The sequence below is a fragment of the Meleagris gallopavo genome, chromosome 1 (genome assembly GCF_000146605.3).
Source record: "Meleagris gallopavo isolate NT-WF06-2002-E0010 breed Aviagen turkey brand Nicholas breeding stock chromosome 1, Turkey_5.1, whole genome shotgun sequence".
NCBI classification, from domain to species: Eukaryota; Metazoa; Chordata; class Aves; order Galliformes; family Phasianidae; genus Meleagris; species Meleagris gallopavo.
Window position 1 is genome coordinate 111,761,121 of NC_015011.2, and position 22,876 is coordinate 111,783,996.

At 34.9% G+C, this 22,876-nt stretch overlaps 1 protein-coding gene across 1 annotated transcript in view; it reads left to right on the top strand.

The window, feature by feature from the left end:
- Positions 1-22,876, top strand: part of CFAP47 (cilia and flagella associated protein 47) — a 252,655-nt gene that overhangs the window by 223,996 nt on the left and 5,783 nt on the right. Inside the window, 3 exon segments of the mRNA XM_031556783.1 lie at positions 6,590-6,761; positions 8,132-8,293; positions 16,430-16,598. Of these exon segments, the coding sequence (XP_031412643.1) occupies positions 6,590-6,761; positions 8,132-8,293; positions 16,430-16,598 (503 nt within the window).

Here is a 22,876-nt window from a genome sequence, read left to right on the forward strand (position 1 = left end):
TAACTTTTTTTCTAAAATATAGGTGTAATGTTACTATTTTCAGTAAGCATTATTTAAGATGTAAGTTCATTCATACAAGTGTAGAAATTCTTCTTTTTAAGTCTAATAAAGTAGCTTTTCTTGCCTACTCTAAATATTCAATGGAAAATACAGCTCCATTTTCCATAGCATTGTAAAAAGAAAAAAAAAAAAGCATCAAACATTTACCAGATATCAGTTATAGAAATTTTACTGAAAGTCACACATTTCTAAGCAACCAAACTTCAATATGTTGAGAGCATATGGAATATACAATGAGAGTATCTTCTGAGGAAACACACCTACTTAAGTTTATCACGAGCCAGCCAATCAGAGCTTAAGTGTTTATAATTAACTTTCCTGATGTTTATTAATTCATAGTACTCATAGATTAATGTCTAATCTTTGTTCCTTGTTCCTGGGTTATTTCTGGGAAAGTTTCTTGTGAGTTAGTTTCTGGTGAACAGTATTGTCCAGGCTTCTGAGGGTGGTGCAGATGTGTTTTTTGTGTTATTGCAAGTTTTGCAGCTATACTGACCAGTAAACAGATGAACAGCTTACTTGCACCTAGTGGTCAAATACATTTTATGGAGAGTACTCTTTGTTCCACCATCTGAAAAACAGAAATATATATATATATATATATATATATGTAGGTATTCTCTACAGTTTTATGACAATTATCTAGCATGCAAAACCTCCTGAAGTACTGAATCTCATTTAGGATTTACAGAAATCTATTTTCTTCACTTTTATTTTCTTCACTTTCACTGAACCAGCTCTTTGAGATGGAGGAGGAACACCTTCAAGCATATTAAAAACTGTTCTCCAATGTAACAAGATTGCATGTTAGCTAGTGCTATAGATTCCAGTAAATGCCATTCTGATGTGACAGGTCTGGATCAAGAAGCTCACCTGAAATCATTTCAACAAAATTTGCTATTATCAAATAAATCTATCAGTGTAATGTAGAAAAATACCAGTATAGGTTGAGAGAAAATACCCTCATAGACCTATCTATCATCTAGACTGTTTTTAGTATAATTGCTGATAACATGTGGGAAATGAATTTGGAAAGCAATATGAAGAAGATAATAATAGTGAAAATGGCTTTATATATAACTTAAGCCTTCTCTCTATCATCAGAATCATTGTGGAATTATTTCTGAAATGGTGCTAGGGGCTGAAGGAATTATATAAATGAGTTTTATGAATGAGATTATACACTGATTTCTTCACTCTGTAAGAAGTATAGGAAAGAAAGACAAAATGTTTGTTCTGGATTACTAGATTGGAGAAAGCTGTTAGTAAAAGCAAAATGAAAAGGTTGATGAGAAGGTGAACAACCACGTGACAGGGAGAGTTACTGATTACCTTGTTGCTAAGGATGACAACTCCCTCTGGAAAACAGGGAACTAATTGAAGAACAGATTAGTGGATTAGAAATGGAAGTATAGTTATTTTATGAACTATGTAATTTTTGTTTATTTACTTATGTGTGAAACAGACAAGATTTGATGCGTTTTTTTTTCTTTCTGAAATAGAAGTATTGGGTCACTGTATGGGGGAACTGTTAGGTCACAGTCTGAACCAGTCATTGAGCATCTGGTGAAGGGGCATAGCCAGCCGTGGGAGCACAGGCGCATGCAACTCACCTGTGCAACTGAAAGGGGTAGACCTTGGGTCTCCTCTGGGAGTTTCTAGTGAATCCTGAACCTTTGAAAGGGGCGAGCTACTTCTTTGTTACTGGACTGTGGTAATATCTTTCTTGGGTGATCTGAAGCTGGTTAAGCAGCTATGTCTACTGCCTCCTATCCTTACATACACCAACTTAAATTTCAGAGGATCAGTGTGAGTTGTTAATGTGTAGAATATAGTACTATGTGAGATTTCTTGAGTGAAAATGTAATACCTGGAGGAAATAACAACTGTAGTGAGTGCTTGCAAATTTAATTGAAGTATCTATCTGATCAAGCAATCCCTTCCAGAAAATTATCATTTGATTGTAAAGCAAGAAAAATGAAATACATATTTGTATTTACAAACGTTAGATTTTCTAAATGTTTTTTGTACATCAGAAGCAATGAAAAATAACTAAAATAGTACACAGGTATTTAAAAAAACAGCATGTTTTCTCTCACACAAGAAACACACCTTATTGTTTAGTATAGCTAGAAAAATAAGAAAAAGCTCTGATTAAAAAGGAACTTGTAAATTATGGTCAAGCAACTTCAAACTTTTTTAATGAAATGTTCAAATTTTTGAATTTTAAGAATGGGAGTCATCATGCAAATTAAAATTCCTCTCTAACACTAAGGTAAAATCATACTCAGTTAAAATATTTAATGTTTGCAGCAAACCAGACCAATTACAAAATATTTTGAAAATACTCATTCATCCTTACAGAAGTGCAAAAACAGTAACTCCAATATGAAATGAGAAATAATTCAATTCTTCCTGGTGTTACTTTTTTTTTTCTTCCTTTTTTTTAAACTCATGTATAACCAGGAAGGGAAGGGGGAGGGAAAACAAACAGAAGCTGAGTTTCTAATCTGCCCTAACAAATCTCTGAAGCAAAAATATGAGGGTAATACCTCCTATGTTATTATGTAGGCCCACGATGTCAGAAGCAATCATTTTTTTCAGTATGAATCTTTATCCCTCACCCTTTTAATTTCCTTCTGTCTCATGGGGGTTCCTTAGGATGCTCCTCTGCCTTGTAATTTTTTTAACAAGTCTACTGCAGGTTAACCATTATTTGCAAAGAGCTCAGGTAGCTATATCTCCTTTAGATATCCACAAAAGACTGTAGCCTCACAGCACAATGCCTTTATATAATCAGAAAATGCATTGTAGAATGAACTGTCTCCAATGAGATCAAACACTTGCTCACATTCTCAGGAATAAGAGGGAGGTATGAAAAGTTTCTCTAATGACATGGTGAAACTCTATTCCAGGTCAGAAATATCCTGTGAGCCTTTCATGGAATCTGTTACAGATATTAGGGACATCAATGCCTAAGTAACTGAAATGTAAGTTCAGTTACTAAGGTTCTTATTAAATGAGCATACTAGGCTTTTTATTTTTAGATATCTGAAATATATCTATTAGTTTTACATTGAATCATAATAGTAGTGAGGATTCAGATTCCAGAAGGGATTCAGGTTTTTCAGGATTGTATGTTCAGTGTAAAATTCTTGTTTTCCACACTACCATTCTTAAAGAGTCAGAAAATAAAAAACAAGCAGTCTATTTCATTTCCTCTTCTTAGAGGTTAATTTAAAAAATCCCCAACACTGTCTCTTGCATGCCTAGCACTTACAAGTTACAGGCAAATCATGGAACTATATAGTTTAAAAATCTACTGGTTTTCAAACATATCTACTTCTGTAATTCTAATAGAGCTGCAAATGTTGCCTAATACACACTACCTTTTGGAAATCTTTATTTATAAAAAGCAAAACAACTAAAAATTGAGATTAATTGCCTTTCAAAACAAAGCATTTATAATACTTTAAGAAGTTAATCTTGGAATAATTATTCAAAGCCATATTCTTACTCTTTTTTTTTTTTTGGTATTTTTTAAATATTTTTTTTTTACTGGAATGATATATAATATCTTTTGGGATAGATGAGGAAGTAATTTCCATAACCAGCTTGTATATAAATAGCATGTTACATCTTCCAGGTATTTGAATTAGCCATGAGTCACAGTTTTTTTTTTTTTTTTTTTGCCTCTAGTTGCTGCATGTTTGTGTAGGCAGCATTAGTATTATGGAATTCTCTCGAATGAAATGTAACTCATTCACAGGGGTTTCTGAGAGTATGATAATTGGTAGGTTTCAGAGTTTGCAGCTGATGAAAATCTAATTACATTTTTCTGTTTTAAATAGCCTAAATCTAAACTAGATCTGTGCTGTTTCAAAATTTTCAAATACTGAAACTATACATTCACAATTTTTTCTTAGATGTTGTAAATATTAAAATACTTTAAATGCTTGACATGGGCACATAACAGATGAGAAAATAAACTGGAGCAGAAAAAATAGAAATACTTAATTACAAATGACTAAAAGGTGCTATGCATAATTATCTTTGAATGCTAAAACCATCATACAGTTCACATTTTCTTCCTAGTATTTAAAGTATAAAATATACTTTTTTCCTGAGCTATACTGTGTGATAAGTGCTGGAAGATCCATCTACTCAACAGCTATAATTTTCCAACTGTAGAACGCTCCAAACTGTCATCTTTTCTCTCCCATAAAAATTAATTTTTATGTCAAAATCTTTGTGTTTTGACATTTGTCTAGCATGACTACTATAACCCTTGGGCTGTCCTGAAATTTGAATGCATGGTATAAACATATTTTTCAAAAAGATAAACAACAAATGGAATAATATAGGATGATCCCAGGAATGTTATAAACTATAAGAAAAACATTCATATTTATTTCCATCATAACAAGAACTTTTATTGCTATAAAGTACTCTTGTAACAGATGGATTCATACAGGGGAATCCTGTATATTCAGTACTCAGTATGTACTGCAACCGCTAATCCTTTATGCTGTTAGTAATTTGCTTACATCTGTGAAACTTTTAGATCAAGCAGTAAGTCTTAGAATTATAGAATCACAGAATGGTTCAAGTTAGAGGGCCCACCCAGCCCCAATACCTGCCATGGGTAGGGCTGCCCCCCATCAGATCAGGCTGCCCAGGGCCCCATCCTACCTGGCCTTGAGTGCTTCCAGAGATGGGGCACTGCAGCTTCTCTGGACATCTATGCCAGGGCCTCACCACCTGCTGAGCACAGAATTCCTCCTAGCATCTAACCTGAATCTCCTCTCTTGTTTGTTTAAAGACTTTCCGCCTTGTCTTGTCACTATCTGCCAGTATAAAAGTCTCCCTTCATGTTTATAAGCTCCCCTGTACTGGAAGGCTGCAATGAGTTTTTCCTGGAGCCTTCTCTTCTCCAAGCTGAACCTCATTTCGTTCATATAGCCCACTTTTCAAGCCTGCTTATGTCCCTGTGGTTGACGTCTCTTCCTTCTGTTATATGAACTGCACTATTCAGCTTGGTGTTATCAGCAGACTTGCTGGGGATACACTCAGTACCTCTGTGTCATTGCTAAAAATGTTGAAGAACACTAGACCCAGAACAGGCCCCTGTGAGACACCACTTGTGATGGCCTCCACTTGAACATAGAGCCACAGACTACAATCCTCTGGCTGTGTCTGTACAACCAACTCTTTATCCACTAAATAGTTCACTCTTCAAATCCATCTCTGTCCAATTCAGAGAGAAGAATGTGATGTACAACAATGTCAAAGGCATTGCATGAGTCCAGGTAGGTGAAATCCATTCTCCTTCCTTTGTCCACCAATGCCATCTCTCCATTGTAGACCACCAGATTTGTTAGGTGCAATCTGCCCTTGTGAAGCTGCACTGGTTGTCTCAGATCACCTTCTCGTCTCACATGTACACTAACATCTCTCAGGATCTACTCCATGGTCTTTCCAGGCATGGACATGAGACTCTCTGGCCTGTAGTTTCTTGAGTTTTCCTTTCCTTCTTTCTTGAAAATGGGAGTTGTTTCCCTTTTTCCAGTCCCTGGAGACTTCTCCTTACTGCCATGACTTTTCAAATTTGATGGAAAGTGGCTTGGCAACCACATCAGCCAGTTACTTTAGGATGCATGTTGTTGACATTTTAGAATTTCAAATTGGAAGGCCTCGAGAATCAACTTTGGAGCTAGCTGTAAGCCGTCCTATACAGCAATTCATAAGCAAGAGTTTTGCTCAGCCCATTCTACTAAGCTGTGTACATTCAAAATAGGCCCTGAAATATGTAATCAAAATAAAATGAAATATTCCGTAAAATATAATGATAGTGTTAAAAGATTTTTATCCATAGAACCTGTACAAATTTTAAATAGATTAGAAATCTGAGGTTCTTTTTTTCATAGTAATGTTTCCTTCTGTGCACAAATTAGTATTCTATACTAAATATCAGTTTTCTTTATTGCATCTGAAAGAGGTGTTTGATTAAAGAAGCTTAGTTGTTTATTATTATGCATAACTATTTTTCATAGCTGGCACAGGGAATAAGAGTAGAGGCTGGTAGTGGCATCTTTGCTGTTTTTCTGTACCATGTTTATCATATTGGCAGCCATTAGTGGCACAGACATTCTTATTGAGAATTTTCTTCTTTTTGAGATTATCTCAATGACATTGTTTGAAAATAGTACCAAATTCGTGTGATTTATATCTGCCTGCTAAAATAGGAGTACCTCACTGTAATACAGAAGTGGTAGCCAGGATAATGTTGCTTTCATTGTTTACTTCTCTTTAGTTTTCCAGCTTCTTTTTCCAGATCCTATACAGCTTGCTATATGACATGGCAAAATTTTATTATGCAGTCAGAAGCACATCAGTCAGGTTCTGAGTAATTACTACTTTCACTTATTTGTCATTTTTAATAACAAAAGGCCAAGTTGTAACTACAATCTGTCCAACTGTGTGAAGTTTGAGTGCACACAGATTGATCATTTTCCCTCGTATCATTTAGGTTTCTCTGCAGCAGAGCAATTTCTGTATGAATTACAGTATCAATCAAATGAAATTAAATCTCAGCTTGAACCTTTAGTTGGTATGCATCTGATTCAAAGGGAACAGGATACAGAATCTGGAATTATAACACTGATCTTCAATATAGTATTTGCACCTAACAAACCAATGAGGTAAGTCTCTGTTCCTTAATAAAATCCTTATTTTGTTTTTACCTCCACGAACTGTTGTGTTAGATTTTCTCAGTTGCTGCTTCTGATTATGTTATCTTTGGAACTGAGACGGGCAGTATTTCTTTTCAGTATTTGCTAGATGGTTCTGTTGGGTTTCTGCCTTAGTGCGTGTGCATCAATTTACTTCTGAGTATTGAAGTGTTAAAAGTGTTATGACTTCCAGTGAAAATCAGTCACTCTCAAATTCATGAAAAGCATAGAAACAAAATGGCTTGTCAGTTTTGAAAAAAGTTTCCTAGACAAGCATACATAAATATTCTTTGGTGGGATAGGATGACTGAATTTGAAAATGAGTTTCTATTGCCCTAGTAGCAATGGTCTGCAGAAAAATATTGTTCACTTCTAAAGTTGTGATAGACCTCTTTAAAAAAATAAACTGTGAAAGAGAACCTTCTGGAGAGAAGGGGAAGTTGCAACTTCCTTTGAAAGCAGTCAACAGGGGGAGACTGGAGAGATACTTCACTACCGTACAGAGGCACAAGGTACATTCAGAGGCTCAGAAATTCGAGGGACTGTAGAGTGTAATTGCTACCATACATCAAGAGCTGTGTACAGAGAGAGTATTTTTATGAGTCAGAAGGGAACTGTATTCACAGTAGCCCAAAAAGTTATTGAAATAAACTAAGAGCAAACCTTTAAGGAAGACTATCCATCTACCCCACACAGTCTCTTGTGTCAGAGAGAAGCAACCTTCTTGATACCTTCTTGATTACTACTCTGTCCCTTTTTTTTTTCTTTTTGCATTTGCATTTGCATTTGCTTCTTTCTCAGTTGTCGGTTTGTTTGTTTATTTTGTATGTTAATTTATTTTTTATCTTTCTGTATTTGAGAACTATTCGGCGTGATATAGAGGGCCAAAATACTGCAGTTAAATTAGTTTTTTTCTATCATCATGATCTACAGAGTACATAGACGTTAGTCAGATCTATCTGATTTTAATATGAACTGCTAACAAACAAATTCTGCTTCAAATCTCTTCTAACAGTGCAGTAAGTAAAGAATAACATGTAAAACAAATTGAGTTAAATTTATGTATCCAAGAGGAGCAAACAAATCTCATTTTGTTTTCATATAATGTCTTTTCTTGTATTTTGCTGTAAGTATCAAATGCTTCATATTTCCAGAATAAAGTGTGACAAATACATAATATGCCATGTAAAATTAAGGACATATTCCAGTTTAAAGCCATCTGTATTTTCATTTTTCTGCAGTATGAATCTGCACACTTAAAGATTATTTTGGACATAAATTTACTAAGTTTGTTTTATAATACTCTTCAATTAATAAATATTCTTATCTGAAATTTTAAGGAATGAAGGAACTTTAGTAGTACAGTGCACTACAAGAGGTATCTGGAAGTTTCCATTGCTGTTTATTGCTACAGAGCCAGAAGTGGATGATGTCATCAACATTGAAGCAATTGGCCTAAATAAGGAATCTGTTGTTGACTTTAAGCTTACAAGCCAAACAAGGTAAAAATAAATATGATTTATATTTATGCAGTTTTCCATAGGTTAAACTCACTCTCAAAAACATTGGATAGAATAGACTGAGCAACAGAAATGTAACTGAACTGCAGTTACTTCAGAAATATGTTATTACTATCAAAATATGGATAGTAATAGATACAGAATAGATATACAAATAGTATATCTATCTATACTATTTGTAGTATAGTAGGGATCTTGAAGCTATTCTGAAGGAAACAAAAACATTCTAAATGTTTGTCCACAGCTTTTCAGGAGAAAATTTATAGAATAATCCAGATGCTTATGTTTTGAATAAAAATTTGCCTGAAAAAGCTATTTAATGTAATACTGTGCTAAGGAGAGTGTGTGATTATATTAATGGCTTACTGTTTGTTTTAATTTTTTTTCTAAGTACCTTATATTTCACACAAGTTAGAAACAATCCTTTGCATTGTACTTTATTTTTTTAAATGTGTAATTCTTTTGAAAGTGTTCCTCTTTTATTGTGTAAAGATATGTGTATTCATCTGTACTCTACTTTTTCATTAAATTAAATATTTCTGTCAGATTCTTTGTTATTTCATTACTGATCTATGCATACGCTTTAAAATCCTCCAAAAATCTCTCTTAATGCCATTTTAAAATACTTTTAATTATCTTTCCAGTATTTTCTCAATATTTTTCTAATACTGTAGAAAACCCATAGTATCATTTGTATGGAGCAGGAAGCCAGGAAATGTGTGCTATTGATAGATAAATTTTAAAATAGTGAAAAGAATTAGATTATGGAATTTCTAAAGTTTCTTTTTGTTCTTTACATTTTTCTTTTTTCTTTTATATTACTGTACATCTAGAATGTGTACCAGATATACTGCTTTCATTGCAGATAACATGCTTTTGAAACATCCCCAGCAATAAGTGTCTTTGGTCCTAACTGACTTTTTAAAGAGCGTATTTCTAAAAGCTGTGGATCTGAGATGGATTGTTGTTCCAGCTTTTAGATGTCTGTCAGTTTTGATAATTGCTAGGGACTCTGAAAAATGCTGCTATCACAGTGTTCAAGGTAACAGTTTAAACAGAATGGGCTGTTTCTGGAACAAAAATGAAGCAATTACTCTGGCAATACTGTAATCTCCTGGTAGGGGTTTGATAGTAGTGAAGAGACCTAATGTTCTCCAAAAAATCCTGAGTTGTTATAGTTATATAAAGAAAGAGCTATAATGGAACACAAATTCTCTTCTTCCCTTAAACAAATTCCAGTTTTATTGTACACGACAAGTATTACCCCCAATATGTTTCAAACACAGAATATAAAGCTTGCATGTAGTGAAAATATTCCATGCTGTAAAGAGTGCCAACAACTGCTTTGTGAGATTTATACTGCTTTATTTTTGAGTTGCTAATGATGTTTTTGGTGGAGGTTTTATTATAGAAATAGAACAGTAAGCCAACCAAAATGTGGCATACCGGATCTGCATTTTAAAAGTAATTACACAAGAAACCTGTATGTTGCAGAGTAATTTGATGCTTGAATAACTCAAATGACTCAGATTAACAATAAGATCGTGAAATATTAAAAATGCAGATCAAAAATTTCAGTCAGGATATAAAGTGCCCTTCTACAGACCTTCCAGGGGGAAAAGAAAAAATCACTCCTTTGAATATTTTTCATAATGAAAGAGTAAGTAGCCCAGTTCCATAAAGAATTCATTCTAGTGTTAAAAATGTGTTTGTCCTGTCCAGTCTTGCCCCAAAACAATGTATGTTCTGTCTTTATTTCTTTTGATAGGTAGTGCCTCATGGCATTTTTTTTTCAGGAGTAAATTAGGGGAGTGAGAAATTGAGACAGATTTCTGAGTAACCTCCTAGAAAAGGAATATGCACTTGTGTCTTTCTTCCCTCCTGCTACTTGCGGGACATCTTTTAGGGCTGGCAGATTGTGTAGTGATGCAACAAAGAATATTTGGAAACCTCAGACAAAATAAAGCTTAATATCTATAAGGACAGGTTTAGATTTTGTATATAACAAGTTGAAGGCTCCACAGAGTACCATTGGTAACCACTGCAGAACTGTGAAGTCAACCTTTCTTCTTCTGTACAGCTACTGCAATTGAAAAGCACATTTCTCCTTTTAATTTCACTCCTCCCCAGCAAAAATCCTCAATTTGTGTGAAGTATTCCAGAGTAAATTAATGATTTTCCAGTTTAAGCATAAGCACATTTGATGTAATTGCTTCAGGAATTATGACAGTTACAAATGAGAGGTAATTTCTGGGTGGCTCACAACGAAATACAGTGATGAATGCTGTGAGAGTCTCTGCAAATACATAATACACTCTCTCTTTTCATACATGTAAAATAGTGCTTGCCTGCTTCCAGTGAAGCAGAGTCCAATATCAGCTTGAGTAATGGAAGACAATGAGAATGCAGCCACACAGTTTTGTTCATATGAAAAGCCTTAAAAATACTTTTTAAATCTGTCTGCATATAGAACAGTTGTCATATATGAGTAGTCCAATACTTTACTTTCAGCTTTTTGAATTCAAAAGAGACATGTAGAATAGTTTCTTGTAATGGCATTAAGACTGGTTCAACTCAAAAAGGCAGATTTCACTTCTTAAATAAGAAAACATTGTCCATTTTATAACTTTCATATATGACCACTTTTTGGTATTTGTCGTAAACGTAGGTTGAATTCATTACCAACTGAAATCATTGGCAGCATTTCCATCAAAGTAATTGGCTTGGGTACAAAGCTCTGATGTTTTTTTATCATGAACTTTTGTTTTGGTAACAAATGTATTATTGAATGCCAGTATTTACAGAATAACAGTATAAATCAAAAAGAATAGAAAAGGTATTTGTCCTGGATAGAAATTAAGTTGTTTGATATCCCACTCAAATTATTGGCCATTTATTTCTTTACTGATCTCTGTAATTGAAACAAATGATAAAAATTCTGATATTGATACTTTGCTTAAGAAAACTAGTCCTTTCTTTATTTGGTCTACTAAAAATAAATAGTTAATACATTTCAATGAATTATGTATTGGGATCAGAACTATTTTATTAATACAGAACACTTTCTACAGAGTATTTACTAGTATTCCAGTACAGAGGTTTTTACTAGATCGATGCATATGCACAATGTGTTCACTGGGTTGTTTTTTTGTTTTTTTTTAAACAATGTGAGTTTTCTATTTTTGTCAAGATATTTAATAATTCTCTTCTCCATCCTGTATGCTTTTTTCCTTACACACCGAGCCTTCTTTCATCAATTTATTTAATTATGTTAGTTATGTTTCCCATAAAACAAATTTTAGCCATCCATTGATCCCAACCTCTTTCCAATCCGGTGTTTATCACAAACAAGATACTTATTACATTATGGGAAATTTTGAGATGGACTAAAACTATTGCTTCAGATAAACATTCTTAATCGTACCACATTTGACAAAATAAAAAATAGCGATATATCACATTATAGTCTCCACAGAGTTGTTATCTACAAAACTCAGTTTCACCAGGTTATAGAACTAGAGCTAGAATAAAGAGAGAACAAAAAGCAGGTGGACTGGAGAGATGAGAAAAGGAATTTAGGCTTTAAATTGACTACAGATGCAGGCTTAGTTATATTTGATTACATTTCATGTCTTGAACACTGCTCTGGATATTTTCCTGATTTCATCTGTGCATGTTTCCTAGTGAACAAAATAATGTTCTGAGAAAATATTCCTTCATCACACAAACTTAATATGATGGAAAAATAGTAAGCTACCCAATTTCCAACATTTTCTAACTGTGAAGAAAAGCACGAAAATTTTCAGTTGCAACTTAGATAATTATTTTTATTTTATTGTAATCAGTGATTTATTCCATTAGAATTTCCATGAGCCATAATTATGCATACTGCAAAAAAGTGCATTCATTATGTTTTCAGAACACTCCTTCTCCCTCAATATGTTGCTCTGCATGCTAGAGGCTTGGATTCCTGCAACAGTCTCTTTGTTACCAAGTCTGTAAAATTCAACCATTAACTTAAAGATCTTTTTAGAATCTTTTATCGTTGTATCTCCCACAAAATGGCAGCTGCAAAATACAAATGTTGACTGAGCTCCATTTTGAAATCTCAGTGTAGCCTGGTAGAAAATATTAAAAATGATACACATACAGCAGAGTATTTTACATATATATAATAATCTTTCTTAACAGTACAATATCTTTCTTTTAAAACATTTAGCCAGGAGCATATCTACCCATGTGACCTGGACTCTTCTAGCAGGAAAAGACAGTTCACCTATCTGCATATGTAGTTCCCCTGGGTAGAACAAGAATGAGATGGAAATCTTAACATTCTGTGAAGATGAAAATCTGAGCTCCTGCTTTGATCTTACTACATGTGCACAGCAAAAGTGATGTTATACTTGGTAAAACATTCCCTAACAGTTATTTGTCACACACTATTTATTTAAATTTTGAAAGTCCTTTGATTCTGAAATTGTCTTTCCCAAGCTATATACTAATAATTGGAGTTAAACCTTTTCTGATGTACAGAGGTCAGGATGTAGAATGGTCAATTATAGCAGAGTTGCTATTGGTAACATAACTAATTTTGTCAGCCTGAAGTAGTGGTTGGCAACCTTGCCCATGGCAGGGGATTGGAGCTCAATGATCCTCCAACCTGAGCCATTCTATGACAATCTTGTAATTTGTTTGCACTGCTATTTTTTTTTGTTGTTGTTGAAGAGGAGTCATCTAAAGCATGCTAACTGTCAATAATAATTTAATAGATTTTGACAGCTGTGTATAGTTAATAAGTGATTTCCTTATGAAATTTCTTCTGACATCCAACATATGTTATCTACAAATGACAGTTTATTTTTGATTAAGGATTTTTAGTAGCTCTTTGCAACATTTTCAGACTGTATCCTTCATTAAGCAGTTATGCACTGTACAGATTAAAATGTTATTTTATTATTTTATTGAAAAAACAGTTTGATCAGTAGTATAACGGGTTATTTTTAAGTGTAGTATGCAGTATGCAAACAATAACAATTTCTACAGGAAAATCTACTGCTTCTTTAGTTTCAGAAAGAGAGGAATTAATGTGAAAGTTATTTTGAGTCTGGATGTTAGGAAATACTACTTTTTTGAATGAGTGTTCAGGCACTGGAATGGGCTGCCCAGGGAGGTGGTGGAGTCACCAACCCTGGAGGTGTTCAAGGAACGTTTGGATTTTGTTGTTGTGTTGAGGGACATGGTTTAATGAGAGCTATTGGTGATAGGTGGATGGTTGGACTGGGTGATCCTGTGGGTCTTTTCCAACCTTGGTGTTTCTGTGATTCTTAATGAAAACCTATATTTTCCATTTTGCTGTATCTGAGTGTATTTTGCACATTCTAAGGCGAGATCTCTATAGGTTCATAAACTTTGTGGTTTTCTTTAATCGATGACTTAAGGTGCTATCCTTTACTAGCTTGCAAGTTTATAAATTACCTAAATTGAGAACACTGAAGAGCATAAACTGCTATTTAAGAATAATGTGAGGTAAAGATTAATGGAGTCATTAAAAACAGGTCTATTAAATACTACTTCAATTTCCATGCTTCCTGTTGCTATGATTTCATTGTCCAATTATTATTTGAATTTAAAATAATACTCACCCTTGTTCATTATTTGAATAAGGGCAGAGTTCATGCTGTCTCTTGGCAATATCAAGCTGTTAATGGCAGTAGTTATAGAACACAAAAGTGGTAGGACACATTTGCTTTCTCTGGTTTATATGACCTCTGCCTTTGTATTTACTAATTCATTAGTGCTTGATTTGTATGTGTTTTCAAAACTCTGCACATCATTAAGCTTTATCACATTTGTTAGTATCTCCCACCCTTCAGATAAACAAAAGCCTTCTTGAAAAAAATATAGAAAGCCTCATCACTGTCCTTCATGACTGAGAAATGAGAGGCCAAATATTAACTCCAGAGTAGTTTTACCTGAAGCAATAACCAAAGAGAAAAGGAGGAATTAATTTTTAATCACTTTAAGGCACATAATTGTTAATTTTTAATTATACACTAAATATACTGACACTGGAAATAGTTATGTCTGAAATTCAGGTTCCTTTCTGGTAACTTTATCTCTAGCTTTCTCTGCAGTATAGAAAATGACAACGACAAGCAATTGACTTACACTGGCAAGCTAGCCAGGATACCACATTGTCTCCCTTATGTGAACACCAGCAAAAACACTCCTTATTTTTTTCTGAGAAACCATCTTTACATATATTTTTAACCTCAGAATTCATGATTTATTAGAACTATAGGCACTGTGAAAGGTTCCTGTTTCTGATTGTGCATGAAGAAATTTTTCATTTTTAGTTCTTGAACAGTTAGCCATATCTTAACAGAATTCTTTTTGGCCTATTGTACTTTATCTATGTACTTGCCAGATTTTCTATTTTCCTTATTGGACATAGCTCCCACTCTGAGGAGCATTTTACGTCTACTATGTGGCTTGAAACTTATGTTTTAAACTGCTGTGTTTTGGGGAGAGGAGGGAAAAGGAATGAGATTTTACGTGTGTAAAACACGCATGTACGTGTTCATGTCTGTATGTATGTGTGTGTATATGTTTACATGACATTTCTTACTATACAAAAAAAATACAACTGCATCTTGTATCTTCTGTCAATGTTGTGAAGAAACGTGCAGGTCTTTTAAAGCTTTTTGTATTAGTTTTTCTCCATTTTTCTTTCTGAAAATTTAAATCTGACGAATTTGATGCAGTAAGATTTTTTCTTTGACTTTGACAAAGGTTCAGTTATAGACTGGTTTGGTACAGTTTCCTATAAATTGTGCTTAGTGGGGGATGTAATCTTTAATTGCTTACCAGAAAACAGGTTGAATGTAGGAGATAAAATGTTCCTAAACCCAGACGCAGAGCAGTTTTTGTTGGAAATGAAGGGCTGTGTTCAGGTTGCTGTTTCCACAACCAGAATTTGAATAGTCATCTCAGGCATGTTTAATGGGTGCTTTACTCTGCCGCTCAGTTTAATAGGCATCATTTCTTTTTCACCCTGAGCTGCCCTTTGTGAGTTGTAGGCATGCTCTAAACATTCACACCTGAATACACCTTATGAGAAATACAGTTGCAAAGACTCAAGGCTTAGATGGCATATAGACAGATGAAAACTTATTGTTCATAGCCTGATGCTATCAACTGAACTGCATGACACAAAAATAGATTGACAGTGTAAGTTCGACGTCAGAAGACTTGCACTGTGCTTTCAGAAATGCAGTAGCTTTGAGCAGCCTGATGTCTCCAAAAGGGAAAGTCAGGTTTTGAAGCCCAGTAGCACTGTTAAATGTCAGTCAGTGTTCTAATGGGGCAGAAGCTTTCTGGTTTCTATTCTCTGCATTGTTCTATGCAGCTGCATTGTTTGCTTCTACAAACTTAGTGTGACCTTTCTTTCATGAGAGCATTTTTGAATTTAAGAAAACCTTTTGTGAGAACACATGCAGAAGGAAAGCTATTTTTATATAACACGACCTGATGTGCCATGTAGTGAATACCACTTGCCCTAGAAATATGGGACAATTCAATAGAAATTTGAGTTTTCATAAAATATTAAATTTCATCTGGTTGTGAATGTTTTATTTGAAAAAGAGTGTTACTTCTGGTGCAACAATCCATGAATAAACAGATTTGAACAGATTTTATTTTTTTATGTATATATATATTTTTTGAGATGTTGTTAGAATCATGGTACTTGCCCCGCTGCACTGTGGTAGGTTGTGAATTATTTTTTGACCACACCATAGTATTTCTAATTTCTTTTGTCCTCTTTCTGTCTTGAATAGAACTATCTTCAGCAACACATGTAAGAACTAAAAGGAGAATATATTTTTTTCATAAGGAAAATGCCTGTTCAAAGGAACAGTAATAGGGTTGACATTGGTGTTGGCCAAAGATTGTTTTGCAGTCTTCAGCCACTGTCTTTACCAGGAACAAGACATCATCTTTTAGTGCATGGTACTGTCATGAAGCTAGCAATTTAATGAGATCTGTAGTACTTTAATTGTAGACCAATTGTATTAAGATACTGCAAAAGGCACAATGACCTCCTTTGTTTTTCTGTAGGTACCCTGAGCCATTCACAGCATACTTCCTGGCAGGCAGTGATCCTGACTTTGTTGTACTGCCACAAGCTGGAGAACTTCTTCCAGTGGGCACTGTTGGAACTCATATAACAGTGGGATTCAAGCCAAGAATGTATGGCAAGAAGCATAAAGCAATACTTGTAATTCAGGTAAATTTTTCTAAATACATTACATAAATGCACTATCTGGAAAGGAGGGAAAAAAGTCTTATACAAAGAAGCAGTACTAAAACACTTAGATGCACACTATGATTAGAATCATAGAATCCTTAGAGTTGGAAGGGACCTTTAAAGATCACTTAGTCCAGCTCCCCTGCTATAAACAGGGACACGTACAGCTACATCAGGTTGCTCAGAGTTTGGTTCAGCCTCACTCTGAAAGTCTCCAGAAAAAGGGCATCCACTACATCTCTGGGCAACCTGTGCCAGTGTCTCACCACCCTCACTGTAAAAGACTTTTTCCTTTTTATCTTGCTGCTTTTCACTGTGGATAAGAATGAAAACAATAGTCAAAATTAACTCCTGACAAGCTGGAAAAACTTAGTATATTTTGATTTTAATCTTTTTGTTATCCGGAGACAGATATTTATCTGGATACCTGTGCCATAACTACAAATGCAACAAGATAAAATGTCTTTTAACAGAGAAATAATAATGTAATCATTTTAAGAATTAGTGAAGATACGTGAGTAATCAAGTATTTGCAACCTAAGTTAATGATGTTACTAGTATTACTGCATATACAATCAAAGGCAATAGAAGATAGATATTAAACTCCAGACAGCAGAATTTCAGAACAAGAAGCCATGAATCTCTTTTTGAAAACAAGCTTCAAAATGAACAAAACAATTTTTTGGCCAAGCTGCTTCTGAAGGTCAGGAAACATCACGCAACAATTATTCAGTCAGTAGCAGCAATGCTCTTATTACTGCAGGAATGAATTTTTAAGTCTTTCTTTAAAAGGAAGCAGTTTGTTCGAGGTGTATCGTAGCAGCAAACACACAAAACGCTACGAATGATGGCCTGCACTTTAAATGTACATGCTACGTGCTGGCAATGTTTTAATGCTAGTGTATTGGAAGTGAAACTGCAATATTGATTTAAAAAATAAGACTGTAAAAACAAAGTTGATAAAAGGGTGCATATCAAATGTCTACAATGTTTTATCTGAGTGACAACTTGTACAACAAGAATAAGAAATTCAAATACTAGGAAAACAAATCCCTCATACTTGTTTTCTTTTACCTGATGAGACATTTGATTAATTCATTCTTTTGTCATAAAAAGCAGTGATGTTTACCTCTCTTGCATTCAAAACTGAAAATAACTCACCAAGTGCATTCTCTGTTCTTTTTTACTTAGATAATACCAAATGACACATCTGTAGAGCTTGGAAATTTCTACTGTAGATCTGGAATACAACACATTTAAATGTACTATCCTTGTTTGTCTTTGGCTTAGCTTCAGTCAGTAACAGAATGTAAACGTGACAAATTTATCTGGAATGGAAAAAGCATCAAGGTCAAAGATTATCAGTAGCTTTGTAAGAGGTCACTAACTTCCTTTTAGGAATTTATAAATACAGGTGGGCTTTGAGTAATTGGATTTTTAATTTATGTCTACTCACACCTCAGTTATGATCTAGGTAGATGGCTTTTTACGTCTCCAGCTGTGGAACAATGCATGGGTGTAGGAATTTGCTTATATATATTACTCCATGGGTCACACCTTGTCCAGTCTACTCCAGTATGTTCAAAGGTATATAAATGACTCTTAATACCTGAAATAGCAAGTATTTTCAGTTCAGTGTCACACATCTCATTATATCAGAGTATTTCTAAAGGTTTTACTTTAATTAAATAGTTTCACGTTTTGACAAGGTTTATATTCTCTTTGCTTGTTTTGGTGATGCTTCTGTGTACAGTGAGCTTCCCCCTTTCCTCTCCACAAAACCTTTTGCTCATGTAGTTCTAATAAAAGCCAAAGCATCTGTTGCTGTGATTCTGTTGCTCCACTCTTGTAATATCTGCCTGAAAGAAGATTTGATGTCGTGTTAAGAATGCCAGATATTCATTTCCATGTTTTCTGTTAGTTGAAATAATTTTCATTTCTGACCCCGAGGGAGACAGATTTAGGTAGATAGCAAAAAGATTATTAAATCACTCTTATATAATAACGAAGGCAGTGAACTACAGTTAATGTTGGACCTCGCGCTGAGGGATTTCTCTTGCAGGTATTCTCTCTAGCTACTCTACTGGCTGAGCATTTGGGCCATTTTTCAAAGCAGTGAAGAAGTTTCATTTCTTTTACAGTATTGCCTCTCTTCTGATGTTGCTGTAGTAAAGGACTACAGCGCTCTCTCTAAAATACCCTTTGAATTTCTGGGGATGAAGTCACAGTCCTAATACTAACATATTTTTATTATTAAATTCTATGAATAATGAGTAGCAGAACTGCTATTTTTGTGTGCTTCAGTGAGCAGTGATAATTAGGCTGTAAAACAGCACAGATGACAGTGTAAGTTCTTTATCTGTTTTATATTGGTCATTACAATTGTGTTGTAAAGAAAAAAAAACAGGAGGTTGGATTAATGGAGAAAGATCCTGCAGTCATCTTTTCTTCATTTGCTGGAAACATTTGCATGTACAATGTTTGGATTTAATGTTTTGTTTTAGTTGCCCTGCTGAGAACCGAGAGCTGAGGTGATGATTAGTGTTAGGAGATTACAATGTGTTTTTACCAGAATTCTGTGTGTACATTTTATTAACTGAATGTATATCTATAATTGAAATAATTTATCCTCACTTTTATTTTCTATACACAAATGAGGCACTTCATGGGGTATTCAGGAGACTCTTTAAGACCTCGGTCTTTGTGAACACATGCAGTAGGTTTTATTAATGGCAGAAAACATTAATTACTTTGCTGGAGCAATTCAATGTTTTTAGCCACCATTAATTCTGAAATTCTTTGTCAACTACATATCAAAGCAATTAAAGTTAGACAATTGTTTGCATAATTGTTAACAACCTAAATTTTGTAAAAGGGCCTGGAATATGATTTTTAAAATTCCTGAAGATCAAAGAATGAAATTAGAGAAATATAACAAAAAGCCAATAAAGAAAATAGTCATGTTTATTATGATAGCTGTAAAAGAGTATATCATAATCTTACTGGGCTACAAGTAAGGAACAGTGACACAGTGCATTAAATGTATTATTCCATAATCAAACTTTAGCATTTATAATGCAGTTCTAATGGAAGAAAAATGCATTTCCACTAATTATAAGTTAGTGAAAAGTTAGACTTTTTAGCTAAGCTGTAAGTTGCTGTGAAGAAAAGAACTTCCCGAGTCAGACTAAGGTCTCCAGGCTGGGTTCCGATGTGCTGGTAAAGCTGACTCAAAAAGCAGCACGGCCGAGGGGCAGCAAGAGGCAGTGAGAGCAGGGAACACTGTGCAGGCTTCCTGCAGCAGGAACCACTGCCAGCAGACAGCAAAGAGGAGGCTGGCAAAGGAAAAGGCTGTACTCGGGTTGGCTTACAGTTAATTTGTTTGCAGTGTGCTGAATCCAGCTAGGGACCCAAGCAATTGCGTTGTAATTCATGGATGAGATTTCAGAGGTGTTCTAAAGCAGAAGGCAAACAAAATAAGTCTTAGAAGATAAAATAGATGTCAGAATAAACCAGATTGTAGGTAACATTATCAAGTCCTCCAGAAGTCAGGCTTGTGCACCTTTATTACTGAATAATCATCGACCTAGCCTATCGAAGATAGCGTATCAAAACCATTTGTCATGCTGCTCTCAAAATAAATGATGCAGTGTGCAATCCACAGTGCCCGCCTGTGGCTTCTCTAAGCTTGTGTATCCCAGCCTGCAAATAGCAACAGAAAATGACATGTTTACATATGCAGTAGCCTGGTGAAAAAACAAGGCATGTTGTTCCTGGTACCTTCATTGATTACCCCAATTCCACATTATTCTGAATTGTGTATGTTAAACTGAGTGAGCAAGGAAACATGTAACAAAGTTGGTAACGTAATTGAAATAGCTTTGCATTAAAGAAGGAATCACCTGTGTTGCCGGGTTAATATTGAACTCAGTGCTGAGATTACAAACAGATATCCAGAAGGTTCATTACAGGCAGTGAGTGTAGCACGTCTCATCACTAATGTCACTGGATTTTGAGTGCTGAAGTAATGCACAAAAGCTTTGATTAACAGGCATAAAAATTGGTTACCTTGCTTATTGAGACTGTAATTATCATAATGTCAAAATGTGAAACCAGTGTAGAAACCATTGATGTATGAGGGTGTTGAAAACATAGCCAGTAATGAAGGAATATTTTGTATTGATTACATTACATCTAAACAAAACTATGAAACACCAAATACTTGAACTGCAGGTGTTAATTAAGTCACCTTTAATTCTATCTGGAAATATATCTCTTTGTTAGGAAAATTACTGTTGAGCCATCATCCTAAATAGAAATGGGAGAGCAAGACTGTTTAAGTATAGACTTCCATGTGTGATATCTGTTAAAGAAGAACAAGTGTTCACAAGCAATCTGAGTTTGATCACTCTCTTTCTCTTTGATATTTTGAAATAAATTGTGGTGATCATTTCTCAGTATGGCTCGGTACTCTGGTTTTAATGTATCCCACACTCTGTGGGAGGAACGACTTACAAAAAAAGGTAAGTATATAAATGAATGACTACATAAGTAAATATTTTATTTGTGTTGCAGTTAATTTTAACATCCAAAATCATTAGGACAGTCATACAATGACAAAAAAGAAATGAAAAGATGAGGGCAAATAAGACTTATTAGAAAGTGCATTATAAACAGTATTATAAACTGCAGTCACTGAATCATAGAGTGGCTGAGGTTTGAATGGTCTTCTGGACAAAATGCTATGTCTAAATGTCTAACCTGAACAAAATGCTCAGGCAGAGACTCTGTATTGGAGTTAGCTTTGTTCATTGCAGCCTGTATGGTGGTTCAGTGTTGGATTTGTGACTGTAACAGTCTTGATAACATAGGAGTGTTTGGGCTGTTGCTGAAGTGCTTACACAACATCAAGGCTTCTTCCTCCCATTGAACATGTTCCTAGGGGTGAATAGAAAGCTGGGCCCAGGCTGTACAATGTCATGTTCAGCAATTAAAACAAACAAACAAAAAAAAAAATCTTTTTTTTTCTCCCTCTGCTTGCATTAGATGGAAAGTGCCATTGCACTCTGGTCTTTTTTGTTTGTTTGTTCATTTGTTTGTTTTGTATCTCTTTCCTCCATGTCTTAAACCATGAAAATATTAATGAACATTAATAAAAATGATGAACTGGACTCCTGGATTATACTGCTATTAAAGGCCTCCAACTTGAATTCATGCCACTAATCATTGTCCTCTGGGCCCACCCATTCAACTAATTTTTAATCCATTAGATTCTATATTCCGTACTTAATGAGCTTATCTGTGATGATCTTAAGGGAGACAGTGTTGAAAGTCTTCCACTTGCTGAATGCATGCTAACTATTCCCAATCACTTTCTTGTCTTTCATATGACTGGAAATGGTTCCTGGGACCAGATGTTCCATCGCTTTCCCAGGGGTATATTTAGTGCTGACTGTCCTGTATTACCCTGGTCCTCCTTTTTGAAGATATATTTGCTTTCCCCCAGCACCTCAAGTCTGGGCCCATAGTGACATCAGCCAGCTCCCTCAGCACCTGTGGTTGCATCCCATCATGCTCAGTAGATTTATTTCTGTCCATTTTTTTTAAGTATCCCTGATCAGATCTTCTTCCACCAAGGATAAACCTTTGTTGCTCCAGATATTTCTGCTGGTTTTAGGGACATTGGATTCCTGAAGGTTGGTCTTGCCAGCAAAGGTGCAGATGAAGAAGGCGTGAAGTACCTCAGCTTCTTCCATGTCCTGTGTCACCAGGTCTGCTGCCACGTTCGGCAATGGGCACACACTTTCTTGATGCTGTTTGCTCCTTAGGTACTTGTTTATGCCATGCTGTGTTGTCCCTCCAGCAGATATCAGGGTGGTTAAAGCTCTTTATATCTAAGTAAAATAAGAAAGATTTTTCTTAGTTCTCTTTAGATATTCAGATGTTTCTTTGTCTTTGCAGGAACCATGTCATGTACTATTATAGCACTAATAACTTTTTTGATTTAGACAGAAGTTAATTCTCTGTCTTCTCACTTTTCAGTGTTGTTTTGCTACTTAAGTACCTGGTCAAGTTGATGTGATTTCTATTGCCCTAGTCCTTCTACTTTCTGTAGGAAATGTTATGTTAATGGTTAGTGGACAGTCAGATGCCATTTCTTTGAATTCTTCAGAATCATAGTTTTATTTTTTAAGTCCTTTCCCCTTTCCAGTACTCAGAGCCTATGGTGCATTTTGGACTGTTCTGCAAATTAATCC